General features: G+C 43.1%; 1 protein-coding gene across 3 annotated transcripts in view; it reads left to right on the top strand.

Annotated features, from left to right (window-relative positions):
• The window catches only part of FAM13C (family with sequence similarity 13 member C), a 137,696-nt gene that overhangs the window by 92,460 nt on the left and 26,394 nt on the right, over positions 1-18,842 (top strand). For all 3 annotated transcript variants that reach the window (XM_081252266.1, XM_081252265.1, XM_081252264.1), the window contains 2 exons: positions 1,305-1,389; positions 17,716-17,926. In XM_081252266.1, coding sequence (XP_081108392.1) covers positions 1,305-1,389; positions 17,716-17,926 — 296 coding nt within the window. The remainder of the gene's footprint in view (positions 1-1,304; positions 1,390-17,715; positions 17,927-18,842) is intronic.

The raw sequence follows: 18,842 nt of genomic DNA, 5'->3' as shown, positions 1-18,842 counted from the left end.
GGGGAGGGGTTGGGACGGGAGGAGGTGTGGGGCGTGGGTGTGTATGTGAGGTAAGGTGTGAGGGTGTCAGGGCACGAGGGATGGGGTAGGGTGTGAGAGTGGGAGATGGGAATGAGGGTGCATCTGGGGCAGAGTGTGTGTGTGATAGGGCATGAGGGTATGTGTGGGCCACGGGCTGGGGGTGTGTGTCTGGAATGGGATGTGGTGGTGGTTATGAGGGTGTGTGGGGAATAGGTAATATGAAGGTGGGCTGTCAGCAGGTGCTTAGGTGCCTTGTGCGCATGTGTGTGTTTCAGGGTCAGAGCAGGGAAAAGGACACACGGCTCCACTCCGGGTAGCCCCCCACCCCCCACCAGGAGCTCTGGGGCCTGCAGAGCTGCCCTGTTGCAGGGGACTGGGGCCCAGCCAGGGACTCGGCATGACTCACTTTCACCTGGTTGGGGGAATGCATTTGCCGGGGCGTCTGCATCACGGCAGCATACGCATACGTGCGTCAGTCTGTCTGACTTTGCTCTTATTAAGAACCGCTGGAGGAATTTAAAATGAGAAAGGAGGAGGGGGAGTGGGGAGTTTGTGCTGGCAGTGATGAACCGTAAACTGCTTCTCCCGCAGTGGCTGGGTCAGACTAAGGGACCAAGGTCATCTCCCTCCATCCCTCCACTCTGTTCTTGGTAAAAGGCAGCTGTATCCATTCCATGTGAGAAAAGTAACTTCAGAAGACACACGTACAGACACACACGCACACCCCTACACACCTACAGGCACGCACACACCCCACACGCAGATGCAGATAAGGGAGCCCCGAAGCACCTCCCAGCTGCCAGGCAGCCTCTGCAGCAGTCACTGTGCACTGCGGGCTTTTATGAATGGTAGCCTGGGAGGGGCCTAATGTCATTCGCTCCTGATGTCAGCACAATGAATGAAACACTTGCAAAGCGTAAAGGCTCAACCACTGGGGAAGCAGATACCTTCTCAGACTGGTTCTCCGGGTGCAGTGTCTCTTGCTGACGAAATCACCAGTCCCATGTGGCACAGATAATCAATATACGTTAGGATTGATATGAAGCAGAAACAGAGACTGCCTGTGGAAGAACACGCCTCTGATGCTGGCACAACCAGCCCTGCCTGGAGCAGCTGAGGCCGAGACCCCTTTCCTGCCAGGCGCCGGAGAAAGGAGCTGCAGACCCAGCGTTGCTTCAGGATCTAACTGAGCCAGCCCGATGTTCTGCTTTTGCTGGCAGAATCCCTTGCTGAAGCTCCAAGCCCTGGAAACTGATCTGTGCTCTGCCTTTTTGACACACCAGGAAGAAGCCGCTCAGGTGCACGGAGTCAAGGATCCAGCCCCAGCGTCCAGCCAGAGTGCACCTGCTGAGGGGGCAGATGCCACAGGTAAGAGCCTGGGCTCGAGGGGGCGGGGTCCCCGTCTGTACTGTCAGGGTAGTTCTACGTCTTGCTGCTTCCTCCTAAACCTGGCCCCGTGGGAAACGGTGCCTTGTGCACCGGGGAGCTGAGGGGTGGGCAGGAGGAATGAAGATGTGCTGGAATCTACATCTGCCTCTCTAGCTGGGGGCCAAGGGTCAGACTTCCAGAGGTGGTGTCAGGTGAAAAGCACCCGTAATACCTGGTTTTCATTTTCCTATTTGGTCTTCTGTGACACACAAGTAGCATGTTTATATATCGCTGGATTTAGATCATCTGTGCTGTCTTGAGACTCAGCTCATGATATTTTTGAGGGATTAGGGGAGTTTCAACATAGCCACTTCGTTTCTTCTGTTAACTGCTTGTAAGATGATCCATCACCCCAGGGAAGGTGGAGGTGAGTGACACAGCTCCTTCCAATGCTATATTGTCTTTTTCTGTCTCATTTTTTTTTAGCATTAATTTCTGTGTTGAAAAGTCTCAAACTTGGGTCTCGTTTGGCTGTTAGTTTCTCTAGTTTTAATCTTGAGGATAGTAGGTTGGCTAGCAAGCAGAAGGCAAATCAGTGCTCCCAGGAAGACTTTGATGGGAAAGAAGTACTAAATTTATATGGGCAGAAATGAGAGCACAGCTTATCTTTTCTAACATCAGTGGGTCAGAGGTTTGCACACTGGTTTCTGAGTGGATGGTAGACATAGGCTTAGGTGAGCTTGCTTCATGAGATGTCCTTTATCTCCAGGAGTTGAAGGAAGTGATTTACAAAGGTAATCTATATCCATACCATTAGCAATAGTGCATTGAAGATATTACTGTTTAAAACAGACCCACATGGTCTAAGTAGGCAAAACAGCCATCTCCAGTGTTTGAATATGTATTAATAATAGTGGCTAGTAATAGCTAGTAATAGTAGCTACTATTATTATGGAAGACTTTCTGTGATCCAGACACTGTTCTAAGCACTTCATAGCTATTAATTTAAATCCTTTAACCTGTGAAGTAATACTGTTCATAGTAAGGACGCTGAAGCCTAGTGTGGCCCTGCTGGTAAGTGGTAAATTACTTCCCTGTGGATGCAGGTGGCCAGTTGGCTGTCCTTGTCGCCTGGTGAGCGCCTCTGCTCTGTTGGCCATTGTGTCTGGATGAGATGCAAGTACAATCAGGTAGGAGCCAGTGTCAAGCCAGTTAGGGATTGGAGTCAGGTTATTAGACCATGCCCTTCTTCTTCTACCAACCCCCTATTCCACACCCTGTAAACAGCATACAAAACACATAGAGAAGTCCCAAGCCAAATACAAATTAACTTTTGAACTATCTGATGCTTTGTATAGCTTCACAAGTATCTGGCAAAGACTGTTTAATAAAATATTTGCTGCATGTTGGATATGGAGATACATATATAGATATATATACACACACATATACATATATGTGTATATATACATATTTTATCATGACTTTCATGTGTATGTGTCTTATTTTTTCCAAAGGTCAATAGTAGTTTTACGTTTTCTCATTCTGGATGGACGGGATTTTGAATAAACTTATTAACACATTCTTTATAAAATAGAAATATGTACTAAGTTTATGTAGGGATCACCCACACAAAGGAACCATCAATATATTCCATGTTAGGTGTCAAATGGCAGAAATGGGCAAAAGGCTCTTTATAGAGGAGGCCTGTATGCTGGATGCTGGATTTTCCAAAATGTAGGTGAATCTGAGATACGCCAAAGTCCTTCCAAGAAAGTTTATGAAAAAGAGAGGTTTCCACTCTGTGTGTGTGTGTATGTGTGCGCGCACACACACACACACGTGCACACGTGCGCTAAGAAAGAACAGCTCCTGCAAGTTTTCAAAGATAAAACCTATCCTGATGTTTTTGGCCTTTGCAGAGCTTATGAATAAGGAGTCTCGTTTAGCTAAACTGACTGCATGGGAATTGATGCAGGGAAATTGAAGAAGTCCCAGCCCCGATTTTGGACCTTGGAATGCTTTATTTCACCCATGTTTCACTGTAATTTTATTAAAAAAAATACCTTTGACACAGTCTATAAACCACCTACTAGATGTTTTCAGGGACCTAAGGAGTTTCTTCATTTGGCAGGAATTTTGCCAAAGTGATAAGCATTTGAAAGAGGCTTTCACAGTTCAATTTATGGGATAGTGTGGTCTCATTGGCTTCCAAGACATACTCTTCTAGGAAGGCCCTGCATTTTCTAGTCCACGTGTCACTCAGAAGGGAGAAATTTATGCTCATATTAGATCAGCTGTTCTTAACTCAGGGCCTGTGAATGGATTTCTTGAGTGATCTTTGAACACCTGGAAACTATAGTTTTGTGTGTGTGTGCATAAAGCCCTGATGATAGTGTGACTGCATAGATTAGCACAGATGTCGTAAGTCTGTAAAAGATTACAGTAACTTAAAATTTTTTTTTTTCTCTTAAAGTCTAGAATCTAGCCCTGGGCCTTAGATGTCTATAAATATTGGATTAGTAATTGTTGATGTGAATATTTGGTATAAGAAGGACAAAATCCAACAAGGGATTTTTACAGGAATATCTGGATATAATATGCTGCTAATTAACCATTCAAAGCAAACATTCAGAAATATAACTTGTGATTTAAGTAGGTTTCAACCTTACTTTCGACTTGATTTAAGGCATGACTTAAGTAAAGTTGTTTAACTTTTCTTTAAACATCAAGGTTAGATTTTTAATTTTTAAATTTATTTTAATTTTTATTTTTTTGGGCCGTGTCACATGGCTTATGGCATCTTAGGTCTCCAACCAGGGATTGAATCCAGGCCCTCGGCAGTGGAAGTGCCAGGTCCCTAACCACTGGACCACCAGGGAAGTCCCTGAAGTTGTTTAACTTTTGCAGGGGGCATCTGAACTGCTGGTCTGAGCAAAGTACCGTATTCTCTATGTCTTGAGATCAAATATTGTGTTTTAACTTGAGTTTACAGGATACAAAGATTAGTCTCACCTAGCAAAATACCTGAGATGCTCCCTTGTTCTAGAAATCCAATTACAAACTGCACTTGCAGCAAGAGCAGATTTTATGGCACCCCGAAAGGACACTGTGTTCTAGAGAGTGTTCCTGAACCTTCCCGCACATCACAATTATCAGCAAGCTTTTATACCTGGGGGTTTTCAGTCCTCATCTCTAGACCATCTAGGGTTGGAAGTCCTGGAATCTTTATATTTTGTAAACATTCTTGAGTATTGAGAGCCACTATTTAAGTGGACAGTGTCTTGAATTAAGAGAGAAAGAAGGTCAGGTTCTCTTAGGTTTTCTTTGACTCAGTTTCATCAATGGGAAGCTCACAGACCACATGGACTTATACCTTAGGGTCTGTGACCAGTTGGCTCAGTCCATTCACTTCAGGAGAAAGGTGCTCAAGCTAGAGCTCTAGATGGGCGGGGTGGGCACAGGGACAGATCTGAGGGATGTAGAGGGCTTTAGAGAAAAGCAATACAGAAGGTACCAGCTGCAAGGCAGCTTCGGGACTGTACAGAGGGTAACCAACTGCCCTAGTTTTAGCACTAAAAATTCCACATGCTGGGAAGTCCTCAATTCCAGGCAATCCAGGACAGCTGGTCACGCTACCTCTAGGTTGCAAACTGCATAATGCGAGATGGAAACCCACATGATAGTGAGGCTCAAATTCCTCTAACTGAATCAGCAGCCCTCTCTTACTGCTGAAGCAAATGTTTCCACCGGACATTAGTAAGCATCTATTCTGGTGTTGTTGATGGGAAAGTGGAATGAGGATTGTCTTTTTCACCTGCTTGTCATTTTCAGTGTATGTACAAGGACCATTTGACGTTGCCCCCCCATGGCTAAGCATAGTAACCCCTGTTCTGTCTGAGCACAGGTGATGGAATTTTTAGCAAAAGCTGTCACTGGAGATAACTGAAGACTTATTACTGTAAGTAATAATTCTAAAGCAATACCTAATTAATTATTTTATTATAAAATCTTGACTTTCACATTGAACTTTCCATTTGGGTAAAAGCCTTGTTGCTAACGTTGATTGACAGCACTAAGGTAGTATCTCTAGGTACAAGTCTATACTTGTTCCCATAAAGAATACTGTATGGTCTGCAGGTCTCTTCCTAAGGTTGAAGTTGAAATGGGGCAGACTCAAAGAGAGCCTGACCTTCTCTGTCGTATTTTAAGACACTGTCTACCTGGCCAGATGTTCCCAATTACTTGGCAGTGCTTATTAAATGTACAGATGTCTGGGCTCCCCACCCTAAGATGCAAAAGTAAAATGTAGAGATGAGGCCTGAAACTTTCCATGTTTGAAAAGCTCCCCTTGATGATTCTGATGTGCAGGGAGATTCAGGAACACTTTGTAGAACTCAGTACCCTCCAAGGGCTCCACGCAAGGTGTTTTTGCTGCAGGTGCAGTTTATAATTGGGTTTCAGGAACAGGGAGCATCTCGGGTCTCCTACTAGGTGGGTCTGATCATCCACATAATGTCTCATCCTATCTGGCAGCAGCCCCAGACAGTCTTTTAGAGTCAGTAAGAGGGAGTCTACATTACCTCAGTGTCAGAAGTACCCAGACTCCAAATGTCTTTTAGAAACTTTATACATTGAGTTTGTGTGTGTGTGTGTTATTTTTAAATCCTTCTTGAATCTTTTTATGTTTTTAGTATATAGCACTGGTTGCTTTAACTAGAAAATGGCTATCACTGTAGAAAGTAGTACTTCATCTTCTTGTTCTAAATTGGTTCCTTTACAACAGTGGTCAGTGGTTTTCAACCTGGGTGTTTTTGTTTGTCTGTTTGTTTGTTGGTTGGTTTTTTGCCCCCTTCGGAACATTTGGCAACATCTGGAGACATTATTTTCTTGTCACAGCTGGAGTGTGAGTGCTACTGGCATCTAGTGGGTAGAGTCCAGGGGTGCTGGTAAACACCCTGCAATGTACAAGACACCCCTTGCCCCAACACTGCCACAACAAACTGTTATCTGGTCCAAAATGTCAAGAGTGCCAAAGTTTAGAAACCGTGCTTTAAAGGTCTTTAAATGAATAATATCAACCTTAGCTAACAATAACCTCTTCCTTTGCACCAGGCATTGTTGCATGAATTTTCTTACTTTATGGCCATAACCACCCTAGGAGGAAGGTGCCATTATTATCCCCAGATTAAAGATGAGGAAATGAACTTAGGGAGTTAATGTAACTTGTGGGCGGTCCCACAGTACTGGGAGGAAAGGGGAGGAGTTGGGGGAGTTTCCTCAATCAGACTTCGTGGTCTGAGTGTTTCACACGATATCATTTGCCATCCTGTCTAAATGTTAAGTCCACATGATTCTAATGTTCTAGAATCTGAAATTAAGCCCAAAGACAGCCTATGTGCCCTCTGTATAACTAATAGGTTTTAAAGTCATTTTAAAAATCCATCCCTGGCTTTGTTTTGTTAGACTGGAGGCATCTAGATTTGTAGTTGATTAACCTATTGCAGCCCCTCTGTTCCTATAGTCATTTCAGACTGATCTTAATAGTCTCTAGGCTCCTGTGATCTTAACCATCTCTAGGCCCCTGTGCCTTTCTTGATGTGTATTTCCCTGACCTGCATAGTGTTTTCCAGATGGAGTCGAATAGTAGAATTTTGTTTGTAAATATGGGCATAGGTCCTATACTTTTGCAAAATGATACTATTGGGGGAAACTGGGCAAAGCGTACAAGGGATCTGTCTATTGTTTCTCACAGCTACATGTGAAACTACAGTGATCTCAATAAAAGATGAATTAATACCTAAAAAATATGGGCAGCGGGAGTGTTTCATAAACTAGTTACAAAGTAATTATGCTTGTTGGATTGCTTTCCATACTCTTCCTAGAAATGTACACTACCTTCTAGACCTTTTTGTCATATCAATATAGTCTATAAGAGCTCCAAAAATCCCATTTCCCATAAAACTAATAGTCCAGTGCTTCTTGTGTGTTAAGTGTAGATGGCTTAGTGTTGTCCAGCCGAAGAGCCTGCTGGCCCACAATGAAGGTCATCTGCCACTGTGGAGCCACCTCATGGTTTGTGAGCTTCTTCCGTGGTTGCTTTGCCTTTTACTCTTTGAAAAATACTAACGTCATCCACAAACTTAGACTTGGGACTCTATTTCCACTTCAGTGTTATTTCTGAAATGTGAAATAAGGTTAATCCAGGATCCATCTGCAAGGATTAGTACTGACACATCTGTCATCAAGATACTAATTCAGCTCTTTCTTTGGGGCATATTATTAAGTGAATTTTTTATCCATTACAAAACATTTAGCCCAATCATCATTTGGTTTTGTTTTTAAATAACTCTTGGTATGAACACCATGCCATAGACTTCTTGAAAGCCCAAATAAATTATATTCATTGGCTCTACTTTGTTCAGAAACATAGCTCTTTGTAGAACTTGATGTGCTCATTGGGTGATCTTGTACAGGTTATTTGACCTCTCTGCCACAGTTTCCTTTTCTTTAAAAAGGGAAAAAGGATAGTATCTACTTTTTAGAGTTGTTGTGAGGATGACATAGCATAATACCTATCAGGGTCTTAACACATCACCTTTGGTAATTGCTCAATAAATGTCAGCCATCATTATTTTAAAAGCTGGGCATTCAGAGCTTATATGCCTTTCCTCCAGTTGATAATGCTTGCATTTGTCTTTAAATGTCTATTCTATCATAATTTCTAATGACTTGCAAGGTGTGGAAATGACCTTTAGTACTGTTTATTCCCTAGGTCCTCTCTAGAGTCCTGCATTTGATTGACATTATGCTATTTCTCTTAAGCAAAAGGTATTTATAACAGTGATAATCTACAATGCTGATGGTTGAGTAACTACCTCTTATTAAAGGTGAAACTACATTTGTTACCATAAAATCTATCCTGTGCTAAACCTATGACATAACTTGGCTGGAAAAGATCTTTACTGTTAATAATTTTTCTCTGATGCTTTTATCGCCATCTTCATAGTTTCTGAAAGAGGGAGCTTCACATTAACCCCTTGTTTCCCAAAGAAAGCATTTTAAAAAATCATTTCAAAATTCATAGATGACAGTATAATCCTCTGATGCCACTTCTATAACTGCCTTATAAGGAAGGAAAATATCAGTCCTGTGGCCTAAACCACCAGGTGATTATTAAAAAAATTTTTTTTTAATTCAGTTGTTAAGACAGGCCAAGGACTGTGGTGTATGTATTGTCCTATTTGTCTTCGCCACACTTTTTACAAAGGATTCTGAGTGTGAAGAGGCTCATCTGGCCAATAGCTAATAGCTAATAGCTGACCTAATAGCTGTTAGTAAGTGGCATCTTGGACCAAGCCCAGGGCTCTGACTCCATAGCCCAGGCTTTTAACCAGTGGACTTATAGACATGTTAGTTTTTTAATTAATAGATTTTATTTTTAAGAGGTTTTAGGTTTATAGAAAATCAAGCATACAGTACAGAGAGTTCTCACATGCCCCCTTTCCCCTGCACATAATTTCTCGTATATTACAGTCATTTAAAAACCTTTCTTTCTGGTTATTCTTTCATGCTTATGAAGGAGAGTCTAGAAGTGATCAGTTTGCCTGGATGCTCAGTGTCTGACACTGCTCTGAACAGCCCCCAGGCCCAAAGTGGACAACCTCTTCTGACTCTTCCAGGAACCTAGAATTATACTTTTCCATGTCTCTTTGTGGAACTGTGGGTCCAACTTTTTCTGATTAATTTTTCTTTACTGACATTGAATGAGCCTGTGAAGATATGGCCTGCAGCAAAGGTTGGAATTTCTTTCTGTAGTCTTCCTGTTTGCTTTGTATATAAGTTCCCTTTTGCTTTTCAAAGCACGTCTGCTCGTAAATGAAAACCCTCTTTTGAAAATGGCTCTTGTTACCTTCCTAGCAGATTTTTCTCAGCTTTCCCACTGAGGTGATCAGTTGCACAGGAATCAACTAGAAGACACGGAAAGTTGTTTGGACTGAAAAATGATCAGCATCCCGACACCCGGCTTCCTCTCTGTACCGGCAGGGTGCTTCTGAATTTTGGACACTATCACGGGTGATATTTGCTCTTTCTTCCCCTTCCCCATCCTCACAGCTTAGCTGAGCACTCGGCTCCACTTTTGTGACACAGGGAGGGGAAAAGATGTTTTCAGAGATTAGACACCATCGGCCCTTTATTTCCCTTGGATATTTCTCAGTGGTTCTTCGACAGTGTGCATATAGGCAAAGAAGTTAAGTCTTGAATAATCAGAGGGAAGTGCAGACATTCATGTAGTCGCTCAGTAGCTTTGTCTAGAAGATCATTTCTTCTTTTCCCCCCAAGTGGTGCATTTGGTTTGGTGTTATGTAGAAACTGCTTCCAAAAATATGAATGATCCCTGCCTCATATGTGCTTCTCCAGAACAATGCAAAGAATAGACTTCTTCCCTTTCCCCATACAACAGAGACCTGGCGACCTGACCCTGTCCTCAGTGTGGCTCACACTACTGTAGCCCACAGCACGCTTCTGAGTTCTGGTAGAAGTCACTAATGTCCAAAGACCTCAGTCTGCCTCAGGCTAGAAGTTTGCTTCCACCGCATGTTTCCTGAGAACGAACTCAGCCTTTGTCACCCTGCGGCACCTGCCTTCTCACCCCGCCTCACCATGGTGGTGTCTGTGTTTTTCTTCTTCTTCCCCCACAGCTTTCCAGCTCCTCCTCTTTCTCACCCACTGCCTTGCCGCTTTGTCTTCCTCGTCTCCATTCAATCTAGTGGTCTCTACGCCCTCCTTTTCCCTTGGCACTTTACTTTGCTAAGCCAGTTTCCATGTGAAATGAAAGCATATTTAAGATAGTTATTGAATTTCATCTAGACACTTAAATTTATTGAATATCACTATAATACTGAAAATTTGAGTGAGTTCAAATCGTTTACACCTCCCAAAATGATAATGTGATCTTCCTTTGCTTGGGCCTTTGTTGATACTACCTTTTTTAAACTGGAGGTCATTTATTCCTTATTTCTACCATTGAGACAGTGAAAATACTTAAAAAGAACTGCAAAAGTCTCTTTATCAGACTTCATAGAAGTTATTATTGGACTTCTAAAATAATCAGTGACAGTATACCCTGAAGAGTTATGTATTTATGTATGTCTGTGATTTAAATGTTAACGTTTACTTGGCAAAAAGTGTTGCATATGTTAGAAATAATAGCAGTGACTCAAGAAAACAATATTCCAAAATTGTCTTTCCATAATTCTCTAGGGAACAGGAATGATAGTATTAAGTTTGTCTTAAGAACTACTCAAAAACCTAAAACCTGGATCTGTATTTACTGATGGAAATTTAAATAGAAGATTGTAATAAAAAGTGCAGAAGTAAGGAATAAGTTTAGATCTGAGCTGGGGCTTCTTGATCCATGTAGCTTTCTGGTTTTCAGGAAGGATTTTGGAATTTCTCATCGCCCAGCTAACCCAGTGCCCTAATCTCCCGGTTGTTCATTTTAATTGAAATCAGTACAGTGGCTCCTTCAAAATAAAAATGATGCTCACCGTCCCACCCCCTACTCTGGAATGGGCGTTTAAACGGGGAAGTTAATGATGAGGTCAGACCCACTTAGATTATGTCTCTTGAGCTCCATACCTACACGTATATAGGGGCTATTGGGCACCTCCACCTGGATGTCCAAAAGTGCCTCTTAACTCAGTGCATCCAGAACTGAACTCATTTTCCCCTTCGGCTCCCCTCTTTAATTCCCTAACTAGGTCAAAGGTACCACCGTAAATATAAACAACAACAGCTATCATTTATTGATGAGTTATTATGCCCTCTCCCCCAGGCACTAGATGAAGCACTTGAGATTCCTTATCTTTTTAAAGTCCTTCCAGCAATTTATTTATACTGATGTCATTGTCACTGAGACAGATGGGAGAACTGAGATTGAAAAAGATTGAATAATGGGTCCCAGGTCACACATCTGACAAATTGGGACTTGAATCCAGGTGTTTCTGAAACTATAGCCCAGGCTTTTATTCATGATGTCAAACTGCCTCTTGGGATCTGCAGGATGCTTGCCATGGAGCCAACCCCTGTTTTCACGGTGACAGATTCCTCACCCCTCCAGCTCACTGATGTTTCTGGTGGTCCTCCACGGAAGCTGGCACGCAGAAGCCTGCTTGGAGTGCCACCCTTGTCCCCCTCGGTGGCTCGGTCGGCCTCATCTACCAGAAATCCGTCTTCATCTGCCCTCATTCCTACCCACCCATCCTAACCTCAGAGATACTGCTTTCCTCTCAGTGGTCTCTGAGCAGGCAAGCCCATCTGTTTCCCCAGGCTTAGTTACTGGGATGACTTCAGGCTACCTATATTCTCTCTCTTGTGAACCATTAGTACCTTAGGTTAAATTCAACTTAAATTCAACACACCTACAACTAAATCCATTGTGTATCCATCAGATGTTTCTGAGTTGTTTTTTGGTTTTATTTTGGTGGCCCTTTTTGTGTGAGGCTGGCCGAGAACTCTGATGCTGAGCCTCATGAAAATCATGTACATGTTTCTGACTCATTTAGTTTTTAATACCATCAAAGGCATGGTGTTGTAATACCATCAAAGGCATGATGTTTGGCATTTTGGAATGTATCTGAATGCTACCTATGGGCCCACCATGATGGGTAAACCCAAAAGTGCAAATTAACAAACCCACAAGCCTGTGGCTAATTTGTGACTCATCTCAGCAGTCCATCTCAAATGGTTGCAGATAGAGATTTATTTAAACTTTAAATCACTTAATTTATTAATTTACTTTTTCATTAAATTTTTTTTATTGAAGTATAGTTGATTTACATTTGAATCACTTAAAAATTCACATTAGAAAAATGTTTCTTAAAATCTGACTGATTGGGCTTCCCTGGTGGAGCAGTGGTTGAGAGTCCGCCTGCCGATGCAGGGGACACGGGTTCGTGCCCCGGTCAGGGAAGATCCCACATGCCGCGGAGCGGCTGGGCCCGTGAGCCATGGCCACTGAGCCTGCGCGTCTGGAGCCTGTGCTCCGCAACGGGAGAGGCCACAGCAGTGAGAGGCCCGCGTACCGCAAAAAAAAAAAAAAGAAAAAAATCTGACTGATTCATTTAACAGCTGTCATACAGCATCTGTTCCTGCCTGGGGTTGCAGCCAGATCAGAAGTGGGCTCTGGCCTTCACACCTGATGACAATGACTTCTCTAAGCTGTGGTCCCTGTTGCTCAGTGAGTGGCCTGCTAGAAAGACTCTCTGGCCTCCAAGGTCGGAGGTGTGGAGTCTTCTACCACGGGCATTGGTCAAACCCTCCCTGACCGGAGCTCACATAGTCATACCACCTTCCCTCCTGAAATTAAAACGAAGATCACATTACTGCCAGCCTCCTTCGGTTATTATGAAGATTAAATACTTGGCAAAAACTCTTATTATAAGCTTGAGGACATAGTGACTCACTGCATAAGTATTAGATATGATGATTATTCTTACTTATTTACAAATAACTGGTAGGAGGTACAATATGTCGAGGGTGTATTGGTTCTCATTTCCCACATTAACCCCATAAGGAATCCTAGTGGAGATGGCGGTCAGTAAGGGAAGATAATCTTCAGCTTCCTTATGTTGATATTAATAGTTGTTAAAATGATGGTTCTCATGGTTACCGATTTAGCGGTTTCTGCGCCTTTTCTCAATGTTTCGCCAAATATGCTGTACAAAGGATGCATGGGTGAGCGTTGTTTTAACAGGAATTTATTTTAATGTGTATTGGTCGGAGACATGGAACTAGCACATCTCATTTATGATTTCTTGGCCATTATTGCCTAAGATGAAGCTGACATTTTGGAAAACTGTAGATTGAAATTAAGCTTGTATTTAATATATAATCTTATATATATATTATAAGGGAGGAGGGATAAATTAGGAATTTGGGAGTAACATATACATGCTACTATATATAAAATAGATAACCAACAAGGACCTACTATATAGCACAGGGGACTATACTCAATACTTTGTAATAACCTGGATGGGAAAAGAATCTGAAAAAGAATAACTGAATCACTGCTGTACACCTAAAAGGAACACAACCTTGTGAATCAACTATACTTCAATAAAAAAGAAATTAAAACGAAGAAATTAAGATTATATATATACACATAAACACATATATGCACACATAACATACATATATACATATATATTAAAAATAGGTTTATGTGGATATGGCAAAAATTTGTAGGGGATAGAGTTTTCCTATTTCATCCTTCCTTAGTCTTGAGAGGCAGGGAGAGGCCTCCCTTAGTCTTATTCTCCCCATTTTACAGATGAAGAAACTGGGGTTTAAAAAGGCCCATTTTTTCTCAAGTGCCTCTTAACAGGTGGTGGACCTGGGATTCAAATTCACAATCTTTGTTCTCTCTTGTTCTGCCTGTGGGGTTGTTTCTCACTTCTCTTCCGAGGAATGCATTTCTTTTTCCAAATTTTTATATTAACTTTTATTGGTTTTTTCTTCCTATACAATTAAGACATTCATTACAGAAATTGTAGAAAATACAAAGAAGGATAAAAGAAAATTTTTTTTATTGTGGTAAGAACACTTAACATGAGATGTACATTCCTAACAACTTTTTACGTGTATAATACAATACTGTTAACTAAAGGCATGAGGTTGTACAGCAGATCTCCTTTGACTTTCCTGTCACAGCCTTGTCAGGTGGTCCAAACAAGGACACAGAGGGAGGTCAGTGAACTTGCTGGAGCCCCACAAGAAAGTATGAGCACCCCGAGCCCTGGCTCCCAGGCCCTCCCTCTAAAGCATAGCACATCACAGCATGGGCTCTGGCAAGTTGCGCCTTTCTTTGGAAGAAAAAGCAGTGTGCTCCCAGGGTCCCATCAGAAGCCACCCGAGTTTAATATTGCCATAAGCTTCTCCCTGTTGGGGAGCATGGTCTCTAAGTGGTGGCCTGGGCTCTGTTCCCAGGATGGCAGCAACGCTGGTTGGCTCTGAATCTACCCTGGTCTCTTCTGAGCAAAGAGCTCAATAATCCTGTCTACACAAATGCGCACACATAGGCATGCGCCCACTGATTTAATTAAGCCACTTCTCAACTCAAATGGTTAGTTTAGACAAAGAGCTCAGGCATTACCAGATTACCAGGTTTTTTTTAACTTTTTTTTTTTTTTTTTTTTTTGTGGTACGTGGGCCTCTCACTTCTGTGGCCTCTCCCGTTGTGGAGCACAGGCTCTGGATGTGCAGGCTCAGCGGCCACGGCTCACGGGCCCAGCCGCTCCGCGGCATGTGGGATCTTCCCGGACCGGGGCACGAACCCGTGTCCCCTGCATCAGCAGGCAGACTGTCAACCACTGCGCCACCAGGGAAGCCCTAACATCTTTATTGGAGTATAATTGCTTTACAATGGTGTGTTAGTTTCTGCTTTGTCACAAAGTGAATAAGTTATACATATACATATGTTCCCATATCTCCTCCCTCTTGCGTCTCCCTCCCACCCTCCCTATCCCACCCCTCTAGGTGGTCACAGAGCACCGAGCTGATCTCCCTGTGCTATACGACTGCTTTCCACTAGCTATCTATTTTACGTTTGGTAGTGTATATAGGTCCATGCCACTCTCACTTCGTCCCGGCTTACCCTTCCCCCTCCCCGTGTCGTCAAGTCCATTCTCTACGTCTGCGTCTTTATTCCTGTCCTGGCCCTAGGTTCTTCAGAACCCTTTTTTTTTAGATTCCGTATATATGTGTTAGCATACGGTATTTGTTTTTCTCTTTCTGACTTACTTCACTCTGTATGACAAACTCTAGGTCCATCCACCTCACTACAAATAACTCAATTTCATTTCTTTTTATGAGTGAGTAATATTCCATTGTATATATGTGCCACATCTTCTTTATCCATTCATCTGTCGATGGACACTTAGGTTGACTTTTCAACTGGTCACTTTGGGATCTTTCAGGCTCACAGCTTCCTTTAGTGGTGAATTGGGGGGAAGAAAGGTCAGAATGTTAGTTAGGCAGCGCTGGTTTTTTGAGTGCCCCAAAAAACAGATGCCATGTAAATGGAGGTTTACAGTTACTATTGCAATGGCGTTCATAGTGGCCTGTGATTCTGTGAAGTCATATCTTAGGTCTCTGTGGGTTTCCGAAGCTAAGCTCTTAGATCCACGTTAGTCATATGGCTAGGAACCCAAGTGCCCCCATTTTGTCATTACAAGACAGCACCAAGAGACTCCTTTTAGTTTTGACCCTGGCACCACAGATGAGCTAAAGAGAAGACCTCCAGTCTTTACAATTTCAACAAAAACATGCTGGTCCCAGGTGCTTGCTAAAGATCTTTTTCTTCCCCATCATTATTACCAAAAGATGCTGCCCAGAAAAGGGTAGCATGAATAAAATGCATTCCTTCTTAGAGTCTAATGGTTTAAGCAAAGGGTTTGGTGAGGCACTCAGACACTTCCTGGTGGGTGTTGAAGGTCATTGTTAGTATATGCTGTCGTTTACTGGTTAGGAACAATCATTCGTGTTTCTTCTTAGGGTTCCCTCCAAATGGCAGTGTTCTCTGGCTAAATTATTCTTAGCCAGGGTGTTGCCTGTGGCGAGCTGTGTCGGGCGCACCAGCACACTTGCCTGTGTGTCTGGGCTTTGGCATTCATGTGGCTCCAGCTTTCCCCAGTCCTCACCCCATCCACTTTTGACCAGCCTCAGCCTCTGACAGAGGTGCTGTCGATCGGCTTCAAAGGCCCGATGGGAGGCACTGTCCACCCTCCCAGTCTACAGCACAAAAGGGGAGAAGCCAACTGAAAGCACACAAGGACCTAATCAGAACTTTGATGTTACGCAAAGGAAACTGCATTTCAAGCTCTAGAGAGCTCGAGCCATTCTAAACCTGATTAAGATTTATCCAGTGCCAAATTGTGATAAATGTTATTTTGGAAAAGTGGATTGTCGGTATTTTCAGATTTACTTCTTCACCCAGAAAATCTGTGTTTTTTCCTTTCTTTAGGGTAGTCAGGATAAGAGAAAGCCTTGGGTTGTCCTCACTTGTTTGCTGGGCAAAATTGAGAAGGTTTTGGCTGCTCCATGAGTAGCTCTGTACAGCACGCCGGGATGGAGAGACTCTCACTCAGGCCACCGTGACTCAGCGTCCTGATGTTTCTCATTCCCCTGCCCTCACCTCTGTAGCACAAGGGTGTCCACTTTCTGGACTGACCTGGTTGGGGAGCCAGTGAGCTCATTTAAAAGGGGAATGATCGGGCTTCCCTGGTGGCGCAGTGGTTGAGAGTCCGCCTGCCGATGCGGGGGACGCAGGTTCGTGCCCCGGTCCGGGAAGATCCCACGTGCCGCGGAGCGGCTGGGCCCATGAGCCATGGCCGCTGAGCCTGTGCGTCCGGAGCCTGTGCTCCACAACGGAAGAGGCCGTGACAGTGAGAGGCCCGCGTACGGCAAAAAAAAAAAAAAAGGGGAATGATCACAGTGAGAATTCAGGCAGACAGCTGCCAAGCTGGGGATAGGGTTTAGAGCAGGTTTTGTTGTTGGTTTTTGTTTTTGTCCCAAATAAAATGCTACATAAAATTTTGGAGAAGAAATAGAATCTTTCCTAATTCCACCATGCTTTGTAGTTGCTATGTAGCTTCTTTGATCTTTTAGTGCGTTTATTTGTAGACATAAATGTATGCTGCTTATAGCAAATGGAATCACTACTGTTCTGTGTTGAAATGTGTGGTTTTCATTTAGTATATTCAGAACATCATTCCATATTGATGTTGAGTCCTCCAACATTTTTAATGAGTGCTGAGTAATTTTCTATGTGGGGACCCCTCGCCTCTCTCCTCCTCCTTTGTTTTCTCTTCTCTCTTTTCCTCCCTACCCCCTCCTCTCCCTTCCTTCACTGGCAGTTCTGTTATAACTATTCTCCCTCATAATCTATCATCTTTTTCTCCAGTTCCATGTAATTGTTTTCTTTTTTTCACTCTAACATGTTGTTATATACTCTCTGACATATGCAAATAATATGAAATAAAGAGAGGATTTTTGTAGTTTTGGACCATGACGACTTCTGTAACTCAGACCGAAACAATCTGTGTTTCCATCTTTTGGTGTGTGTTGGCTTTGTAATACTTTGTGTCCAGATTCTGTGAGAATGAACATGACAGAATTTTGAAAGGCTTTCATATCCCCAGAAGGAAGAAATGACAAAGAGGCAAGACATTATAATGAATGTTTATAATCTTTGTTTAAGAACATGACAGTCTCAAGCCCTCTGTCACTTCTGAGTCTCGATGATTTATCTTGTTTCCTCAGACCCTGTGCCAGTGCACACAGACGTGCAGGATGAAGCAGACAGTGCACCTGAAGACCTCCAGTCTGTTGAGACTAGCAGGCTGCTCTGTCACATCACTGATGGTGACAACCCGCTTCTGTCACCACGATGCTCCATCTTTAGCCAAAGCCAGAGATTCAACTCAGACCCTGAATCAGCCCCTTCTCCACCCAGCACTCAGCAGTTTATGATGTAAGAAAACCTGGTTTTGTTCGTCTTCATTTCATGCAGTTTTTTAAAATATTATTTACAATACAACCCAATACTTTTATAAATTCAGTGAAGTGTGTGTCCAAAATAGAGCAGACATGCCTACCAAAAGCAACTGTAAGCCCTGAACAATAAATGGCAAAAAAATCAGAGTACTTTCTAGTTAAGAATGCTGTTTCAGGGCTTCCCTGGTGGCGCAGTGGTTGGGGGTCTGCCTGCCGATGCAGGGGACGCGGGTTCGTGCCCCGGTCCGGGAAGATCCCACGTGCCGCGGAGCGGCTGGGCCTGTGAGCCATGGCCGCTGAGCCTGCACGTCCGGAGCCTGTGCTCCGCAACGGGAGAGGCCACAGCAGTGAGAGGTCCGCGTACCACAAAAAAAAAAAAAAAAAAAAAGAATGCTGTTTCAGGCCTTCCTGAAACAGGAGGAGATGGTCTCGAGACACAGGCTGCCCTACAGCTCACATGTCTGAACATTTTTGGTGAAATGACCAGAATCCTAAGAAAGTCTATGTACATGCAAGTACCAGGAACTCTGGATGAGCTCATAAGTATTCCTTCCGTGTTCAGCAGTGGCCTCGATGGATGGATTGTAGCAATGCTTGTGAGTTGTACATCTCAATTTCTTCTTAGATTCTAGAAAAGTGGTAGCTTACGGTAGCTCCCCCAGACAAAAAAAATGTGAAACTATGTGTTTTTCTTTTTTTTTAAGCTGCGTAAGTAGTTTTGACGTGTAGCTAAAATGAGTCTCAGAGGGAAGGGATGGGGGAACAGATGTATATGTATGACTGATTCACTTTGTTATAAAGCAGAAACTAATAAAAAAAAACAATAAAATGAGTCTCCCTTGACCAAAATACGTGCAGGGAATTCCTAGTTTCTCTTTAATAACTCCTGCTGT

The sequence above is a fragment of the Mesoplodon bidens genome, assembly GCF_964165515.1.
Source record: "Mesoplodon bidens genome assembly, chromosome: 1".
Taxonomy (NCBI): Eukaryota; Metazoa; Chordata; class Mammalia; order Artiodactyla; family Ziphiidae; genus Mesoplodon; species Mesoplodon bidens.
The sequence above is the reverse complement of the archived record's forward strand: the minus strand, read 5'-3'. Positions and strand labels throughout refer to the sequence as shown.